The following is a 21,058-nucleotide window of genomic DNA, read 5'->3' as shown; positions in this document are numbered from 1 at the left end:
AACTTAGAAGGTGGGAGGAGATGAAACCAATGGGTCTGAATGGGGAGGGGTTAATCCCTTCTAAAGTGGGGCGGTTATGAAAATAGGGAGGTGTTAACTAAATCAGGGGCAGGACAGGCTACAGGACAACAGATTTAAGAAAACAGAGAAAACAACGATGTTCCAAAGTTTGGATGCATAGTTCCACTTTTGGCCAGATGCTTCCTCCATAAATATGCAATAATAAGGATTACTATTAAATGACTGGAGAAATTACTAAAAGGCAGAAACATGAATTTGGAGGGAAGAAGGATGGCATCATGAAAAGCTTCAACAACAATTTGTAAGTTGTTTTTACGACTGGGTGATCACAGGTAGCCAATGGCCATGTGATGAACTTACAAATTTCAGTTCCCAATTCTGGTGAACCATTTTCAATTTCACATTGGAAGTGTCTGTATGGCTAAAATTCAAAGAAGAGGTATATGGTGATGCTGAATTTGACCTGTTCTCATTAAGGTGATTCTTTTGTATTTTGGAGCTAAAGTCGTGGCTGGCTTAGAGAAAACTAGATTAAGGATTTCCCACACAGCCAGACTCTATGTTTGAATTTCTTAGACATTTAGACCAGGAAAAGGGAAACCATTTCGTTTCGAACCATATTATGAATAATCTCCATTTTAATGCCGCAGTTCTAAAGTCCCACTTCCCACAAAATAAGATCAGATATAAGGTAACAGCTTTGTCTAAATAAAGATGATATTTCCAATGCTACAGAAACATGCTTTTACCCAATTGATTTGATTTGGGTTACAGGTCTTTGATTCCTGGCATTTGGGGTTACTCCAAGCACAGTGAAAGGACACTTTTACATGCATTGATCACGCAATTTGATGCTAAAGCCTTAAGCCAAAAATTTGAACTCAGGAGCCCATGCATGATCCCAGTTCTGATTCTAAGTGCAATTAATAGCATTTGGTTAATACTGTAATGGCCAAAGGAGTTATTAAGTGTTACAAAACCAGGTATGCATTTCACATAACCACCAGAGCAGACATCACTGGCATGATCATTACCATAATCATTAGAATATTTGCAGTTATTATACATACTCATGGCACTTCTAAACTTTTGTGATAATAGTCTTGTGATCACTAGACAGCAGGAAAAACTGCTGTCGATTGCAAAAGATCCTCCAGACAACTATACTTACCACGTGACTACACTGATGGCATAATTGTTTTCTCTTTTTGAGATAAACCAGCTCATCAATGAAACCTGACACTTAAATTTGAATGTATGCCATAAAGGCATGTAATCAGAAAGCCATAACTCATTACTCCAAATTGAGGTACAAACCCCAAAAGTCAGATAGCTAATGGAGACCTAGAAGTGTGAGCGTCAGAAGCCTGACCATGTATGTAATAACAGCTAGATGTACATCAAGCTGGGGATTGTCCAGCGTAGCCCAGGAAAATGGCAGCATGATACAACAGGCCAAGCATTTATCTTATCGTAAGAAATGATAATGTATATCACTCATACCATTTTTCCCTCTGATTGACTTGAAGCGACCGTCACAGGTCTAGAGGTCTGGAAGGGGGAGTTCTGAAGTATTTGGGACAAAAATGGTAATATAAAGGGTAAGGACTTATAGTAGTTTCATACCCCAAATCTCACCTCCCAACCTAATTTTAACCTCAGGGTCCAAGTGTGTGACCAAGTGTACAAGGTTGTATGGGCCAATTAGCCAAAGGGTAAGCACCAAGCAGTACACCAAACCAGTGTCCAGATATTCCAAATAACAGGCCCTTGTGAGACAACTGGACTCGACAGTTCAACAAATTGCTCAAAAATTCAACCTCAACAACTGTAATGATCAAATTTAGTAATATGTCCCTCCCCCTCCACGTGAACACACACATGCACACACACAACCAATTAGTGGTACTGGGGCGATTAAGACCCCATTCTAAATCCTACCAATAAAATGACTTTTAAAAGCTTATTATCATTTGGTATTTTTAAAGTTAGTAAATCATAGGTTAAGATAGTAAAAAAAAAAAAAAGGCAGAGTTTGGTATCTTTAAAAACAAGGTGGGGACAAATAGTTATGAAAGATTATCACAGCGACAATAAAGTACATCAGATTTCCAAATTTAGCCTGCGTCTCATCTATATATTCAGTGGATTTCTAACAATTGCATCCAAACACTTTATTTTATATTAGGTTTTTGGGAGGAGGGGAAAGGTTCTTGTTTGGTTTGGTCCAGTTGCATCAAAATGTTTTTCACAGTTGGAAAGATTGCCCATCACACATCCCACCCCACCCCTCTCTGGTTGATTCCTGGGGTTCTAACTGACAGCAAAGTGAAAATGGATGGTCTCCAGTCAGCAAGATGATGGTGATTCACTTTCCTTCATTTCCATTCAGAACCCATAAAGAACAAAGGAAAAGCTAAAGATAGAGAAATTCTATCAGAAGATGTCAAGCAAGTAGGAAAGAGTGGAAAAAATTTAAAAATTGGAAAGGAACCAGAGTATCACATGAGAATAGTGGAGGGGAAAATTTTCACATCAGAAAACAAAAAGGAAGAATAAAAGAACAGAGAAATATGGAATGACAACAATAAAACAAGAAAAGATTAAACAGAAGAAAAGCACATGGAAAACAAAAAGGTCAAAACAGGAAAGACAGTTCTTAAAATAAAAAAGGGAAGATTTTTAAGATAAAACTTATAATGATTCAGTGCTTTTACTGTTTCAAACATCAGAAAAAATAGTCATCTCTTTGTTTATGATTTTTTAAAAACCTAAACTTGTTCAGATTATAAAAATATATATAAATATTTTTTGTTTTGGGTGGTGATGATGGTGGTGGTAGTGGTGACAGTGAGGTTATATTTTCTAAGTGTAGCTAACAGAATATTCTCAAATACAGCAAAGAACAGAGGCTGGGCTCAAACTCAAGGCCATTTGAATAATATCTCTGACTCCAATGATGAAATTGGCTAAACCAGTATCTCAACTTTATCAATGTCAGCACTTCTTAACGTTCTCTTCTGCTTGCTACTGAGAACATACAATCAGCTCACATCACTTTACAAGGCTAAGATGTTTAGTCAGTTTCCATTTCATTCTCACACTGCTTACTTCCGGAATTGAAAAAAGAAGGTAATCTGTCAGTTCAGAAACATGGTTTGATTCTCCAAATCAAATTAATTTGTTCCTTCTTTTTTAAAATTTAATCTTGTGACACAGTCTACTCACTAACCATCATGTTATTAAAATAGGAAATTTAATTATTTAATACCTAAATTTCTCTCTGGTTTAAGAATCCAAGAATTAACGGTAATGGTTCTATCAAAGAATATTTTTCCAGAATGCATTCAAAATTACTCATTATCTCAGAATGTACATTTTGATTGAGGTCCTCACTAGTATAAAAAAGTAGTTAATCTTCCTGAGGACATGTTTCTAGCCACATCTTTTCCTTCATCCATCTAAAAGAAAGATGCCAGATCTTAAAAAAAAAAAAAAAGGTATAAAATATCATAGATCTGAGATCGTGTGCTATTTGAACACTAAAAATATCCAAAGAAAGACTGGATCTATAGCTATAGTCTTTCTGGAGAATTCTTACTGGTATTTATTGTGCATTATGTATATATATTATATTTGTATATATGTGTATATATATATATATATATACACATATATACAAATATAAAGTAAGCATATAACCACTAAAGCGTATGATACAGCCATCGATATTTCTTCCTGAAACATGGGGTCTGTTGTTTTGAATGTCTACAAAATATACCTGTAAATAAGCCTAAAAATAAGCTATGTTCTTGAAATCAAAGAGAAGAAAAGGTCAATTTTACAGAGATTTCTGGCTAGTGTGGTTAACTTATCTGGGTAATCCAGGTTCCATTGTAAAGCCTGAATTATTCAGATAGACTGTCTTCACTGGCCAAGTTGAGTCAATGGTTCTCTGATTCACTTCAAGTGCTAAAGCATAGGCTCAAGCTGAGTCTATCTGGACTACATCTCCTGTGCCGTGGTAAATTAGCATTTTCAATCACGTTGAAGGCTAACCGCGATCAGACGTTTTTGTTAAGATGGACAAAATAATTTTGCCAATACTCTTGCCACTCTCTAGCTCCATCTGTGATTGTCTAGGCAAAGTCCATCTTCCTTGAAATCACCAAAGACATCAAGTCTGACATTTTGGGACGTGGCAATTCTTCCTTCAAACCTATTTTCACAAAGGAATCTTTTCAAGCCTTACAAAAAAAAAAAATAAGGAGCTTACTTACAGTGAATTCCCCGGTGACTGCATCAAACCCCACATGAATCGTATGTTCAAAGTCTGAAGGAAGAGAGATCTCTGGGCGTTCTTTCTCTTTCTTCTTATTGGCTAAAGGCAAAATGTTAACATGTATTTATTTGGGATACAGTTTTGGCATCCATAAGTTGTACAATTAGGTTCATCAAAATAATTACAAAGTTGAAAGACAACTGAGTCCAACACAATTATAACAATATTTAACTCCAGAATTTATAATTTTATTTAAATAAATGGCTGAGAGTTTGACAAAATGCTATGTCCAAATAATTTACAAATTTCCAAATCCAATTCAAACAAAACTTGCAGTCAAACTGATTTACGTCCTTTACCAGTCTAATGATGTAATCAGCAGGTATCTAGGTATATTGTGTTTAACTGGTCTTGTTGGATCAAATTCCACATACTATAGAAGAAATTCATGAGACTCAAGTCAAGCTAAGCCTTACTATTAGAAAGAAAGAATAGAAAAGTGCTTAAGCTATCTATAAAGTGTTATGAGTTGTTTCTATTTTAAACCATAGCTAGATATCAAGTAACTAGAACTTTAATTTCACGTTTATATTATGAAGAGTAGCTTAATAGGCTCTTGGTCTTCTTTCAATGAGAATACTACTGCAAAGCAATAACTTTGCTAGTAAAAAACAAAACACAAATTGTTGCTTTTTACTGAATTAATTTTATTGAGTTCTTAGAAACCTCAAACCAATTCCTTGGTTTAGTCATTTTAGTTTGTAGCTATTTTTCCATGTCCCTATAGATTTTGTCATAGTAGCCATTCAAAATCATTGTTCTCAAGTAACAGATTATTCATAGTGACACAATTATGAAGAAATACATCAATAGTTAATAAATCAAAAGCCTTTAAAGGTATAATCACTGAAGAAATTAAGTTGGGAACTGTAATGAAATTAGTCTATCTCAAAAGAGATCACAGGAGGAAGTTATTATGGAAGCATTGTAAAATGGCATTTCCTAGCTTCCATAATAGAGCAGCAGCTCTGAGCATGTATCTCTGATATGGCTGCATTTCACAGTCAAAAAAATAATACTCACCCTAATACTGGGTAAGTCAGCATGAACCAGTTTTGCCCCATTGAAACCAATCAACTTTAGAGTTGCCAGGGTGGCAAATTTAGAACATTCTGGTTCAAATAGATGTTTCCTTGGCCTCAATTTCAGACAACATTTAACTAACCGTAACGGATCACTGGTTTGGGGGGTTATCCAGGACAAATTTTAAATTCAAAACATTTCATGTTCAAATGTCATTCGTATGGCTTCTTTTCACTTTCTACTCTCTCTCACTGTTCCATATCCGCCAGCCAGAGGACAGAGATATGGGACAGAAATATGGAAATTCAAGTAGTAAGAGGATTAAGAAAGAAAGGTTGGGGTTGGGGGAGGGGGACAAGGGTCACTCAAAGTCTTTGCCTGGCCATGGAACACATTTAGGACTCATTTTGAAAAGTATATATGTGCCATCTAACTTCAGTTCAGCATGGATTCCACATTTACAGTGAGCCTACTTTATTGACTATCATTTTAACTGAACATTAGAGTTTTGGGTAGGTACTTCTACTTCCCCTGCATGTTTATGGACTGGAGCTACCATTTATACTTGTTCACCTACCACTTTTACTTGTCCAGAAAGGCAAACAGAACAATCAGCTTTCTGTTCTTGCTACTTCACTGAAGATGTCCCAGCCACTTCTGTAATCGTTTTCTTATTTTCCTCTTTCCTGATCTCCCATCCATGTTGGACATGGCTAACCGCCTCTCTTTATACTTCCTTGACAATGTGGTCTGATTCTCCTCCTCCCTCAGTGACCATTCTTCATTTGATGGGCATCCTTTCTTCTGCCTTTCCTGGTGCAGTCTTTGGCATTCATTTCTCTTGGATGGCATTCACTCCCAAATACTAACTCATGTTGGGTAATTCCCTAATCTGCGGTTGGCAGGGGTAGATACAGATTCTGTGGGACCAAAGACCTTATGTAATTTGAGAGGAAAGCTCCCTTTAGGTAAAAACAATACAAAATTGCTAAGGCTTCTTCTAGAGCCTTGGAAGAGTCCCAGGCAAGTGAGAAACTCTGAATAAGCAGCTTTATTCACTTCATAGTAAATGTACTCTGGTGGTTGGTGGCCTTTTTGGTGTCAAAAATCACTCTGAAAAATCCGAAGAAAGCTGTGGTACTTCTGTCTATAAAGTTGCACTATACACACATATACACAATTTTGCATATAACTTCAGAGGTTCAAAATTCCCCTGGGCTCAAGGTTAAGAACCCCTAGCTTAGTCTCCATCTCTAATCATTGTATCAACTTGCATCCATGACCTCTCTTGCCAGCAAACAGGCTCTCCCTACTTCTCCATTAGCAATGGCTGCACAATTGAAGCCTGTTGACTTAGACGTAAACACTCCACTCCAGCTGAGCTACGTGAATCAGCCTAATGGGGTCTCCCTAAGGCCATCTGGTTGCCAGTCCCTTACGGGCCTAATTATGCCATTCTCTTCACGCAGGACAAAGCGTAACAGAGGCGGGAAGCTCAAACTCGCTCCTCCTTCAGTGTCCATGTTCTCGGTGAAATGATAAGCACTCACTACCCAGATCAGAGAAGGATTAAGGCCTTGGACTCCCCGTCTTTGGGAGGCTCTAAGCAATGAAAAGATTACGACCTCCTCTCTCAAATAAAAGCAATACTAAAGCATAAAAAGGGAAGGAAGCCCCAAAAGTTCTGATGTTCCTATGATGATTCACTTAAGTCTTTTAAAAAACTACTCTAGATCCCAAATCAAAATGTTTTCGCATTTTGGGTGCCCCGACGTGCTGGGCCTTAGGCACATGCTTACTCTGGCTTTTGGTTATTTCAGCCCTGGCCCAACTGCCCAAATCATAAATTTGGGAGCTTCTTTGACTCCTACTTTAATTCTACCTTAATCAGTCATCACGTTCTATTTCCCAGACTCACTTTGGATGCATCTTCTTTCTTTCATCTCCACAAACCATCATCTTAGTCCAAGGAACTGGCATTTTTCACCTGGTCTTACTACCTCCAATTTTGCCCCCTGCAATTCATTACTCTGTGGCCGGAGTAACCTTTTGAAATATATATATCTGCCCGCATTCCTCCCTGTAAGATCCTTCAATGGCTCCCCATTATCCAGAAGTTCAGAGTTCATGCTCCTTAGCGTGCTAGCCAAGGGCCTGCTTAATCTGCCCCCAGCATACCTCTCTACTGTCTATTCTTGCTATGGCCCCCGCTGTTCCATACCCATTTCATGCTCCCTCAACTGCCAAGCTTTTCTCTTACTGCCAAGCTTTTACGCATGCTACACGGAGGCCTGGGAGGTCTTACTTCTTAACGCCCCACATCTGCGCCCATTAGTCCTTTGCGGCCCTCTCACTGTTGTGGCCTCTCCCGTTGCGGGACACAGGCTCCGGACGCGCAGGCTCAGCGGCCATGGCTCACGGGCCCAGCCGCTCCACGGCATGTGGGATCTTCCCGCACCGGGGCACGAACCCGTGTCCTCTGCATCGGCAGGCGGACTCTCAACCACTGCGCCACCAGGGAAGCCCCAGTCCTTTTTCTTGAAGACTCGCTCTTGTGTTTCCTCTCCTTTGGCAAGTCTTTTCCTGTCTTCCCTCTGCAGACAAAGTTGAATGCCCTTCTCTTCCTGCTCCCAGAGAGCTACCCAGTGTGTACTCTGAGTTTGGCCCTTATTAACACTGAATTGTCATTTCTTCTTTACATACCTATCTCTCTAGCTAAAACCTGAGATATCTGACAGCAGAGACTGTATCTTATTCATTCTCACATTCCCTAGCACCTGGCTTATGTCTGCCCACGTAATCACTATCATCTATGGAATATTCACCATGTGCAAAGTGCTTCTAGGGTTATCTCATTTAATCTCCACCACAATCTTATAAGGCAGGCATTATTATTGTATTATTATTGTTTTACAGATGAGGAAAGTAAGACTCAGTGAAGTTAAACCACATATCCAAGATTACACAGCTGGCAGGTGTCAGAGCCAGGATTTGAACCTAGGTCTCAATTGTGTCTACAGAGCCTAAGCTCTTAATAGCTACACTATTTATTACTCAGTAACATTAAAAGAAAACCTCAATAGGTTTGAGCCGTTAGTCTTCAGTAAATGGTTATTGACTGAATGGAGACTAGCTGAGAACTTTTTTCTTCTTTTTTTTAAGGAATACTAAAATGTCTGTATCTCCCCCAGAAAGTTCTGTGAGCAGTGGTTGTTTATATTAAGAGTCATCCTAACCTGAATCTTGGGCTCATAAGACGCGGCCTGATCACCTCTGGGTTGATATCTGCAGAGAGCAGAAGAACAAACGAGTACCACTTTCTAAGTGTATCAACCATATTCTACTGGAACCTAGAACGCAGACCACAAATTGCTGACTAGACCACAGATTACAAATGGTGTTTGGCACTGGGGCCCTCTACCTGCTCATGGTTCTGGCTGTAACTCCAGGGGCCAGCTAATCTCTCCAGAATCTCTCATCCTGACATCTTTCTCCATCCCACTACATTTTTTTTGTTTTTGTTTTGCGGTACGCAGGCCTCTCACTGTTGTGGCCTCTCCCGTTGTGGAGCACAGGCTCCGGACGCGCAGGCTCAGAGGCCATGGCTCAAGGGCCCAGCCGCTCCGCGGCATGTGGGATCTTCCCGGACCGGGGCACGAACCCGCGTCCCCTGCATTGGCAGGCGGACTCTCCACCACTGCGCCACCAGGGAAGCCCCCCCCCCACTACATTTTAAAGAAAGAGAAGTCATCTGTCACCTCCTGTACACCCCGACCCCAATGTTCTGCATTTCTCTAGTGACTAGGGCTTACTCCATTAAAATCCCCCTACACCTTTACTTCAACCTCTTCATTAAATGCACTGTTGACTTCTTGCCTTAGGTCCTCAGACTTCACTGTGCATCACCCTCATGTGGGAAACTTCAAAAAAGTAAGAGAGAGAGAGAGATTTCAGAGCCCTGCCCCCAGAGATTCAGATTTAGTCTGGGGTAGACCTCAGCACCTTTAACTTTTAAATGCCCTCCGGTATTTCCATTAAGCAGCTGGGGTTGAGAAAAATAATTTTAAACCCTACTATCCAACGAAGGTATCACTTCCTCAGATAATCCTGATGGACGATGACGGTTCTTCCCCATTCCAAGTCTTTAGGTCCAGGGGAATGGAGAAGGGCAGAGTTTCCTCCTTTTTATTCCATATTGTTTGTTTGAGATCAGTACTTCTGCACTTTCCTACAAAGCCCCCTCCTTTGAGGTTACTGCCATTTAGTTCTCCTGGCCAAGTCGTCGTATCCACTGAGGACTGTGGCTCGCAGTATACTTTCCAACACTCAGTGCTGTCATCTCTCTGTGAAACGTAATGTACAAACGGACACCTCTTTCATACACACCCTCTCCTTTTAACTCCTTGACCTCCCTCAGCTCTAATGAACTTCATCTCCTTTCCACTTCTTCAATCCACTCCCATGGTCACCATTAAACCAGTGGTTCTCAACCAGGGCTGCTCATCAGAATAACCTGTAGAGTTTCATAAAAATCCCAACACCTTGGGCCCACTCAGAACCTACTATATCAGGATTTCTGAGGATGAGACCTGGGCAAGTGATTTTTTTAAGCGCCACAGATGATGTGCAGACAGAATGGAGAACCACAGCTACCCCAGGCCTCTTCATTATCCAGAATGACCCTTTCTCTGAAATACTCTCTGAAATAACCCTGTTATCTCATTCTCTGGGTCCAGCCTCGCATCCTGCTAGCCTTCTCACTCTTTCATGACCTTATTCCTATTTGACTTGTTCTTTGATGTCAACTGAACCTCCAATCCCTGGATCCTTTCCATTTTTAGCCAATTTCTCAGCTTCCTCCTCGCCTAGACTCTGTGGTCCATCATTTAAACTTCTCTTAAGCCAGTGCCCTGGGAACTGTGCTCCTGTGACCCCCTCTTGCAATTCTCCCACAAAACCTTACCCTGACAGGATCCAACTGTGAAATCTCCATTTCCATACGGAGGCTGGTAAAAGTTGTTGGGGGAAAAAGAATCACACAGCCATGCAGATCGGTGCTTACTATAAAGGTCACAGACGGAATTGGGTCATCAATGGCACTGAGCAGTATCCTTCTTGACCCTGGCCAACTTCCTTTCCCACTGCTCTTAGCGAATATTCTAGAATTTCACAACTTCGCTCAAACTTCTGCTTCATCCTCTCCTCCCTTACTTTCAGCGTAAGAAATTCCTTCTACTTCACTGAGAAAAACGGAGGCCATCAGTTTGGAACTCCTTTGACTTCACTTCCTGTCCCGCTCCTATGAATTTATCTCCATCAGTAACATCTCCCTTCACATCTTACCGGAAACAGTGTCCTCTCCTTCTACCTGAGGTTTATGCCCTCACTGGTGCTCTAGATCCCTGTCCCTCTCACTTCTCCAGGGGTCTCACTCTATCAATTACCTCCTATTTCTTCTTGTATCTTCAATCTCTCCCTCTCTACTAACACCTTCTATTTGGCTTTAAAAAGACATGCTGAGATTTCTCTAGTCCTTAAAAGTTGAAACCTCCTGCCATCACACAGCTTTCTTTAGTTGCTATAGTCTCTCGAATTTTCCTTCTCTAGCTTAGGCTTCTTGAAAAGGCAATCTAGACTCCCTTAACCCTCACTCTTCAAACCACGGCAATGAGTCTCTGAGGTCCCAAATTGATCTCCTCCCTGAAGACGGCCATTTTCCAGTCCTTACAACCATTGACCTCTCAGTCAAAACTGACATTGCTGACCATGCACTTCATGAAACTAACTTCTCCCCACCATCTCTCACACAATTCTTTCCTGGAGTTTATTCCTACATTTCTGGGTCTCTTGTAGACAATTTAAATAGTATTCCCCAGGAGCTGTCCTAGGTCCTCATCTCTTCTCATCAACACACCTCTACCTTTGGTCACCTCATCTACTTGTACGGCTTCAATCACTATCGACTTCCGTGACTCCCCAGTTGGATCCCCAGCCCTGACCTCTCTGCTGTCCCCTGACTGAACACCTCTATCTGGATGCCTCACAGGCCCCTCACTCGAAATATTTTCAAAAGAAAGTGAATTCTCTACTGCCTTTCCCCATGTAAAATAAGAAACTACAACTCCTCTTGTGTTCCCTACCTCACCCTCCTCTAGTTTCTCTTGTCACCATCTGATAAGTTGCCTAGTTCTATTAATTCTTCCTCATAAATGTTCCCTCTGCGTTGCCCTCTTTTATTCTTACAACACTGGCCCTTAGGCCAGGCCACTGTCATTTCTCACCTACCTGAATCCCATAGCCTGACTTGTCTTCTCTCATCGCCCACCCCCCACCCACATTCATTCTTCTCCTGTGGCTAGAGTGATACTGTGAGACACAAATCTGATTATTATTCCCCTGCTTCAATGTTTCTGCATCGCCTTCAGAATCATATTCAAAGTGCTTAGCATTGCACATATAAGCCCTCCAGAACCCGATCCCCAATTCCTTCCACAGCTCTGTCTTCCATGCCTCTCCCACCAGCACTCTATGCACTAGCTATGCTGGACTACCTGTAGTTACGGTCATAGAACCTCAACTAATAGTGTGTCACGCCTACTGCCTTCATAATGCTGCTCCTTGTGTCTGGGATGCCACCCAACTTTTATTAGCTGGTTCTATTCCTTCATTAAGACTCACCTCAGTTGAGTGGTCACCTCCTCCAGGAAGCCTTCCCCAACTGCTCCCTTCCCTCAGTCTTCAAAAGATGCCCCATCTCAGTGCTCACTTCTCTACTGCACTTACCACGCTGATCTCTACTCATTGACTGACTTGTCTGCGCCCCTCATTAGGCCATCAGTTCCTTAAAGGCAGGAACTGGGACTTATTCACCTCTGTACCCCAACATCTATCTAGCATAGTACTTGATTCAATAGATATTTAACGAATAAGCAAGTGAACAAATGAATGGATGAATGAATGACCTTCATTATATGAAATGAGACCCAATATATGGAAACAGGTCATGCCTATTTGCCATTATGTGTTCATGGATAAGGAGACATTGATCCAGGTTCCCCAAGAAGGCTGGGGGGTGGGAGGGTATGTTTTAGAGTAGTTGTTATAGTTGCAGCTGGCGGTGATGGCGTTGTTGCTGTCTTCCCCGCACTAGGGATGCCTCTGTGCTCATTCAGGTATACCTCCTGCCTGGTGACACTTTGGGGCCAAAAGCATATATTGGCAACACAGCTGTGCAGGGTTCGAGGTACAGCAAAGCAGCCAGTTCTCCCCTGGATGAAATCCCAGGATGGTGCTATGCCTGCCTTCTGAAAGCATTTGAGAAATCTGTCGCCTGAGTCTTCCTTGTTGTAGGAGTTCCACTTGTCATCTTCCCCTAAAATTCCTGGAAGTTTTGTTGGGCCTTCTCATTGGATGTCACGTCCAGAATTATTTTTTAGAACACTTTCTAGCTCCTTCAAAACAGAGCATGCAGGTAAAGAAAAAGAATAACAGGGGACAGACATAGAGAAATGCTCTCCTACGTAAATTTAGCCTAAAAGAACAGAACAATAATTATTTTTAAAAAAGCGATGGAAAGCACGCAAAGTTACGGTGTACGGCATAATAAAAAAAAGTGACATTGGAAGCCATATAAATACAGAAAGAGAAAACCGAAATATTATATAAAATGTATTTTTTAAATGCAGAAACAATTTTTCCAAAGGAAAAAGCACTTAGGCTGGCTAGTTCTAAACAGCAAGCATTTCACAGCCCTGGCTCTGAGGAACAAGCCTCTCTTGCTACTGCCCCAGCTTCCTTTTCCTCTGAACCAGCCAGTAGGTCCGTTAACCAGTATACATGGAACTGTGGACCAGTGTAGTGACAGACTGTGCTGCGTGACTCATTAGGAACTAAAGTAATATTCTAAGTTTGTGATCTCATTGGGGAAAGAAGCTTAGCAAACAAGAAGCAACAACTGATACTACCAGACCAACGAAAATTCGGTGCTAAGTTGGGGAAAATAGAGTATAAATGCTGTAGCATGTCAAAATAAAAGAAGATCAGAAAACTGTGGCGGAGAGTGAGGGCTTACTGGAGAGGAGGTAGGATTTGGGAGATGGGTCTTAAAGAATGGGTAGGCAGGAAAGGTAAGGCATCGCAAGCAGGAAAATCGGGAGAGGCAAAGCTTGGACGCTGAAATGGATACAGCACATTGACAAGGAAGCGAGAAGACAGAAGGGTAAATGGGTAGGGTGTAGTCTTGGAAATCAGGAAGATGAAATTGGAGACAGTGATAACGAATATGCTGGGAAAGGCTTTGAGCAGGTGGATGATATGATAGAAAAGGCGTCTTCTGGAAGACAAGCCAGATAGCTTTGTGCTGCTAGGGACACGTGGGATGGTAGGGGCAGGCTTCAAAATGGTCGCTGTTTCACACAGACTGAGGAAGAAAATGAATGGTGGGGATGGAATGGGAGGACCTATCTGCCACTGCATCTGTTGCCTCGTAGGATCACCTACTGGGCGTTTCCTGCATAAACTGCGTGTCTGATTTCTGCACCTAGATTGAAAGTCACCTGAGGACAGGGAATCTTATCGTATGTGCAGTATTCCCCGTCCCACGACACACAGTGCAGAGCTAGGCACACAAAAAGCAGGCACAAATCTTTTCTGAGTAAAGCATATAAGTGAACTACAAAAGATGCTCCGGGTAAGCCGACATTAACATCCAATTCTGTTCTATCTCATTTTTAAATCGCGATAGCTAATAAACTAGATCTGGGCTCAAAGTCCGCACACAACTCAGATTTAGGCATCGGCTGGTTGCACCTGTCTCTATCCTGTGATCTTCCAGAAAGTTCCTTTGAGACAAAGGAGGTCTAAAAAGACATTTTGCCAGGAGGCTCATACTGGAGTTGCTGGAGTTGGAGCTCTCCTAGGAGGGTTGCTTGTCCTACAACCCCTAGCTTGACACTAGAAGCCCTCCCTCCTCTCCCCGCTTTGTGGCACTCCCCCTACCCAGGTGCAATCTGTACTCAGTGTCATGTGTTCCCGAGGCCAAACAACTTGCGCCGACATGGGGTCATTTCTGGCAGGGGCAGTGAGGGTGTCAGGGTTAGAGATCCATCATACTAAAATACTTGTTTTTCACCTCAATATTCCTGGGCTTTGCTCTGGGAACGCCATGTTGGAAGGATACAGAAGTATTTTTAAAGGGCCATTCATCTCCTATGGGTGACAACCTTTACTTTTCCCAATAGACGATCCTTAGTGACTTGGTCACTCTTTAGCTGGGTGAGAGGCGCATTCAGTGGTTCGATAATTTCTCCAACTTACTAAGAGGCAGTGCCTCACAAAGATCGTTTACAAAATGTTACCCTTGTGGTCTTTCAAGAATTAAAATGCCTTAGTGTCTACTTAACTACCAGGAAAGTAAATTAAGTACTGGAGTTGGTGTTTTTAAGTTAAAAAATGCCATTTTGCTCCATCCTCTGCTTTGTGGGTCACTGAGCGCACCGTTCCATAACTGCCTGCCTACCCAGCCCCCAGCCAGGAAAATGTACGAGGTCTTATAATTCGGGTGAGAATAAGTATCCCGAAACAGTTCTTTCTATGGCGACAGCAGCCCTGCAGGTGGTGTCAAAAAGGCGAGTGTTCGTTGTGAGGGCAAACAGTTCCAGGGGGACTGACTTCTGCAAGGACAGTTCGAGTTTCTGGCACTCCTGCTCTATAAACAAATATCCTGTTTGAGGACATATTATGAGAGGGGACCCACAGGAATTCCTCACCTCCTAGTTTTCCTCTTTTTTTTTTTTGGTAGAAAGAATGACATTTTGTGGACCTTCAAAATTTATTTTTCCCATTGGAAATACGTGAAAGTACTATGTGGTAACTACAATGGAAAGTTAGGCATAAAAATAGATTCTACTCTTGGCTCTAAGAATTTAAAGAAATTGATAGTGCAAGGTTGGTAAAAGATTTAAAAGAGGTTCTACGTAACGGATATATTTCTGCTTAAACCTAGCATCTTGGGCAAAATACATACCGATTCTGAGCAGAAAAGGAAACCGATGTTGAGTAAATGAGGAAAAGGGCCCAAATCCTTAAATACTGGATTATGAATGAACCCAAAGGGAGGGATGAGAGGTGACCCTTGTCTTCTATTTTAATATAGTTCTTTATTTTAATTATAACAATATCAGATATTACTTTTGTAACAGAAAAATATTTTAAAGGCAAAAAAAATAACACAGGAATCAGGGGGAAAAAATTAACTATTTTCTTTTTTTACAAAGGCTGTTACTTTCTGCTAGCAAGTTAGGCCCTTAGGAGGAGTAACTTATAAAAAGGCATGACTACTGTTGTTAACTGCTGAATGAGAAAATGGGTCAGATTCACCTAAGTTCCACCCGCTTCCATAAAAATTCCATTTCTGCATATTCCATTGGCCAAAACCTATTTTCAAAACGAGTTAGGTGACTCTCATTTTATGGCAAGTGGTATAATAGTCAACCGCCACTGGACCAGGAGTCGGGGATCTAAATTCTAGGCCAGCTTTGCTTTGTAATTAGTAGTGGGGCGAGTTTGTGGAGGTCAGTTAACCTCTCTAAACTTCTGCCTTCCTCTGCAAAATGGATAAACCTTGCCCCCATCACAGGAGGTTTGAAGAGGGTGATTGATATGAAAGTACATCGAACGCTGGTAACACCCCTACAACTACCATCAAACACATCATCTCACCAGGAATATACGTATTAGCAGGGTGACTGTGTTTGCTGGAGAATTAAGTAATCTGTCACTCCTTAAACCCAGCTCTTCCATGCTATGAATGATGTCCTTGCAAATATAACTACCAAGAAAGGCTATTAAACTGGGCTATCTTAAACATTCACTGCTCTTACGTCTTTCATTATATTAGCAAACGCCAGAAGTATATAGTTGGGAAGGCCCATGGTGGAAGGTTCCTTCACCTGCCTTCAGGTAGAACCTGCTAAAGTCATGAGACACCCCCCCCCCATAAAGAACCTAGAAAATTTCACCCTTGGTAATTCATAATATTTAATCAGCATATCTGGAATTTCTTTATGGCTTGTTCCATTCCCTCTGGTGGAACAGTAAGCCCGTTTCCTCCTGTCAGGTCTTCGGTGGCTATGAAAAACAATATATGCTCTCCATAAACCAGCAGCCTTTAATGTGTAGATAAAAACACAAAGTGGTACCCAATTCCGCAAGAGTAGCTACAAGCCCAATTCGGAGGTTGGGTGTTCCATGAGGATGACGGGGAAAAGGAAATGATGGTCCCGTGTGAGCCCTTTTAGTGACTCCCACTCACATACAAGCAGACAGCCATCACCTTCAGTGGTATCATCTTCAAAAACTTTCAGCAAAAGTGATCATTCTGGCAAATCATCATGAACTTGACTCTTACCTATCTTCTTCCAGGCAACACACACCGGTTCCAACTCTCATTTACACCCAATTCACACATGCAACAATTTCAATGGAAAATGTTGGAAAACAAAAGGCAAGTATGAGGCCATGTCCTCAACTGGACACTTCTGATCACGTGGATAAAGATATAGGGCAAAAATACGTTTGAAAGGGGGTGGAGGAGGCCTCATTTGTTTTGAGGAAAGCAACTCCATCATATCCCTTAGCTGGTGTCAAATTCACTCTCTTTGCAACCCTTCATCTTAATGTTTGATACATCTCTCTTCTGTCTTCCTCTCTTCTCATCCATTTCCTGTACCTTCTCCATCTCCTAATCTCCCTCTCATACACTACTTCCTCTCTCAATTTATTTCGCCCTGTTGCTTCTCTCCTTTCCTCTGTTTATCTCCTAATCCCACATTCCATACTTTCCTTGAATTTGTCTGCTGGTTCTACTGGGCCACCATATTTGTGCCCAGTTTCCCTGTTTACGGGCCTTGAAGTAGAAGCACGGGTCCTAGTAGATAAGAGTGCATCCTTACCCCACCTTCTTCCCATTTCAAACACAGAGGACTTCTAGGAGTAAAGGAGCAGTACAGGAGGCTCTTCTCCGGGGCAGAGCACTGACCATGGAGGACAAGCAAGATGCCGTGCCCTTTCGCTCCCCAAAGGGCAAGGCAGTGACCTCCAAAGAGCGCTCTTCGCTGAGCTGTATGGTCTACACTTGAAGAACCAAGAGGAATGTAAACACCATTCAGGATGTAGTGGTCTCTGGCATCTGACTTTCTGCTAACAGAACCCTCAATTAATTGAGACTCCCACTCATAGTTAGTGCAAGGAAGATAACCTTGAGCTACTGCAAGATCCCAAAGGGTCTTCAGCATCACCGAAGAAAGACTGCATACTGTTCAGTCTAGTTATCACACTAAGTATTTTTTATTGTGCATTAATTAGATGAAAGTTAATAACGTGTATTGACCAAAACATTTGAGTAACAAGACCATAAAGGATAACTGAGTCTTCCTTAATATAATTGTTGCACAGTAATGCTTCCTGCTGTGTAGTGTATATAGAAGATGACATACTCTAGGAATTATCACAGTAGTCTGTAGGCGACACAGTAACAAAACTATACGGCACTTGAAGAGCTTTTTCTTCAGTAAAATTTAAGAAAAAAGAACTTTTTCACATATATGAACACACTCAATTTAGAACCTCAAGCTTCTAAAGTAAGCAACATGTAAGCCAATAAAGTACACATACCAAATGAGAATCTAACCCATCAAGCACCCAAATCAAATGCTGGCACATCTCTCTTGTCAAGAGTATTTTCTTGCCATCATTTCTTTCCAAAAAGACATGAGAAAACGTTTTCTTTCTTTCTGAGTGGCAATAAAAAGTCCCCGCTTCTGAAATTCAGATATGTTTCACAGTGCACTGCCATCTTCTTAAGGAAAAATGAAAGCCACTGCTGGCTTTTGGATGCTAGGAACATAGTTTTTACCACCTATCCCTCTGTCTTGTTTCAAGGCAGTGTGATAGAGTAGCACAAGCATAGGGTTTGGAGTCAGAGACACCTGGGAGATCTCTGGCGTCTATCGTTTGCTATGTGACCCTCTAGGCTGTCTACTTAAACGCTTTGAGCTTAAATGGCCTCGTCTGTAAAAAGGGGTTAATACAGAGTAGTTGTAAGGATGTAAAGATTCAATACACATAAAGTGCCCGTCACACAGCTTGGCACGTAGGAACTGATCAGTAAATGACAGATCGCTTCCTATTCGTCTTGATTTGATTTAGCCAACTATCCCCTCGTACGCCTCCAGGAAGGGGGGCCTTCACTTCCATTTGCAGGCTCACCAGCTCCCAACTCTCTCGATTTCCCACAAACGAAATGCACGTGAACTGTGCTCACTGAAGACACAGCCCTTCATACAGCATCGCATGCCCCCGAAGCACACCTAATGCTCTAGTACAGCACAAGACACAAGACGCATAAGCGCGCTTCAGAAGACACAGACGTCACATAGGACACGCCACCTCCACAGGCAGCCTCACCTGCTTCTTTCCCACATGTTCTTCCAAGCTTCCAGTCCTTAACACTGATTATCTTTAGAGGTACTACGCCCACTTGTTCAGGATGTCCTTTTCCTGGTCTAAATTCTGAAAACCTTTGTAAGGTGGGGCATCATCATTTCGTGGCAAACTGTCCCTCTTACTTTGCTCTAACACCAAGATTCAGCTCCTGGAAAGGCCTCCAACCGAGACAGGTCCTCCATCTGGAAATTACTTTTACTACTTGTTTTTCTTCTACCTGTCTCTTGAAGTTCCATTTGGTCAATGAAATGTAGCTATTAAAGAGACCCCTTAAAACGAACAAAAACCTCTGCTGTCACCAAAGCAAGTATTTTCATTTAACTAAGGAAATAGACAATGTGACATTATCTATGACAAAAATTTGGATAGGATCCCAAATAATGAACAAAATAAATGGTTAAGTAAACCATGATGCTACTATAGGATGAAATGTTATATACCATCAAAAAGTATATTTATGAAAGCTTTTTTAAAATATAGGGAAGTGTTCACGATAAAATGTTGAGTGAAAAAGCAGGATATAAAACTGTATACGTTATGATTTTTAACTATATAAAAAAGTATGTGCATATACAGCCATTAAAAAAAGTCTGGAAATCAAGCCACTAAAATATTAACATTGTTTCCGAGATTTGTGAATATGGGTGATTTTTACTGTTTCTATACTCTTGTCTTTATTTTCCAAGTTTTTATCAAGGATGAACAATTTCTCTACGATGAGAAGAAGAACTGGGCGGAAAAACACCAACCCAGTTAGTTATCTTTGGCTTGTGAAATTATGGGTAATTTTAACTTTTTTTTTTATTTTTGTGGTATGCGGGCCTCTCACTGTCGTGGCCTCTCCCGTTGCGGAGCACAGGCTCCGGACGCGCAGGCCCAGCGGCCATGGCTCACGGGCCCAGCCGCTCCGCGGCATGATGGGATCTTCCCGGCCCCTGAATCGGCAGTCGGACTCTCAACCACTGCGCCACCAGGGAAGCCCTTAACTTTCTTTTTAAAATTTCCTGTAACTGACATATAGATTCTAGTTAGGGACAAAGTTACTTAAAAAAAAAGAAAAAAAGAATTCTAAAACCTAGTTTTTTAGTTGTTTGTTTGTAAGTTCCAGAATGATACAGATGTAATAACACCTCACAATTATTTGGCACTTTTTAATTTCACTTTTAATAGCACTCTGACATTTAGAATTACATTTGATTATCAAAAATATTTTGCTAGGGAGGCCAGGTCTTATTATTTTCATTTAACAGGTGATGAAACTGAGGATCAAAAAAACTAAGTGATTAGCACAAAATCACAATAATTAGTGGCAGAGCTGGACTTGAAAGCAGGTCTCCAGAACCCAAGTAGGTCCAGTGCTCTTTCCATTCATTCAAGACTGACTGTGGTATAATCCAAGTAATCACCAAGAGGTAGAAACACAGAAATCGTAACCCCTCCTTACCTATGAAGATCAAGTTCCTGAATGACCCCCCCACCTAGGTAGGAGAGTTCAGCTTGAGGAAGTCATAATTTTAGGAGGTGAAATAAAGGGCAGGGGAACTGAGGTCACGTAAACTTTTGAACGCCCTCATAAAAAATTTTTTGCACAGTAAAACAACAACAGTACATTACATAAAAAGAATAACGTGAGTTTACATAGCTTAAATTAGTAAACGTGATAGGCTCTGTAGAGTTTCCACTTAGATCTTGAGACGGTTTCCAGAGGTGATGAGGATGTATCACTCATTATGGCAGTGGAAAATGGGGGTGACAGTGAAGCAATGAACAGAGGTGGACTGTTGGTCCAAATCATGGATCTTCGCACTCTCAGAGTCTTCATCAAAGTCCAGTCCTGAGATTATAACAACTTACTTGGGGCTTTAGCCCTACCAAGCAAGTGAAGTTAAGTGGCATGACTTAATGACTCTGGCTCTTCTGAAGATGCTGTCTTCTCAAGTCTTTTCTGAAGACAGCTTAGCACTTCTGTATAGAGCTCAAATTAAACCATTTAAGTTTGTCTGAAGGCAGCTGACCTGCTGTCTGACACAGATACTTAAATGGCAAGACTCAATGATTTAGGCTCCTCTGAGGTTGCTTTCTTCCGAACATGGTGTTGTAGAAAGACTCCACCTCTTTATAGAGTTCAATTAAATCGTTCAAGTTTTGTACGACAGCAGCTTATCAGCT

At 41.5% G+C, this 21,058-nt stretch overlaps 1 protein-coding gene across 10 annotated transcripts in view; it reads right to left on the bottom strand.

Moving 5' to 3' along the window:
* PAK3 (p21 (RAC1) activated kinase 3) overlaps positions 1-21,058 on the bottom strand; it is a 237,386-nt gene that overhangs the window by 70,954 nt on the left and 145,374 nt on the right. For all 10 annotated transcript variants that reach the window (XM_032619848.1, XM_032619845.1, XM_032619843.1 and 7 more), the window contains one exon: positions 4,302-4,402. In XM_032619848.1, coding sequence (XP_032475739.1) covers positions 4,302-4,402 — 101 coding nt within the window. The remainder of the gene's footprint in view (positions 1-4,301; positions 4,403-21,058) is intronic.

The sequence above is a fragment of the Phocoena sinus genome, chromosome X, assembly GCF_008692025.1.
Source record: "Phocoena sinus isolate mPhoSin1 chromosome X, mPhoSin1.pri, whole genome shotgun sequence".
Classification (NCBI taxonomy): domain Eukaryota; kingdom Metazoa; phylum Chordata; class Mammalia; order Artiodactyla; family Phocoenidae; genus Phocoena; species Phocoena sinus.
This window is presented reverse-complemented; position numbering and strand designations above follow the sequence as displayed.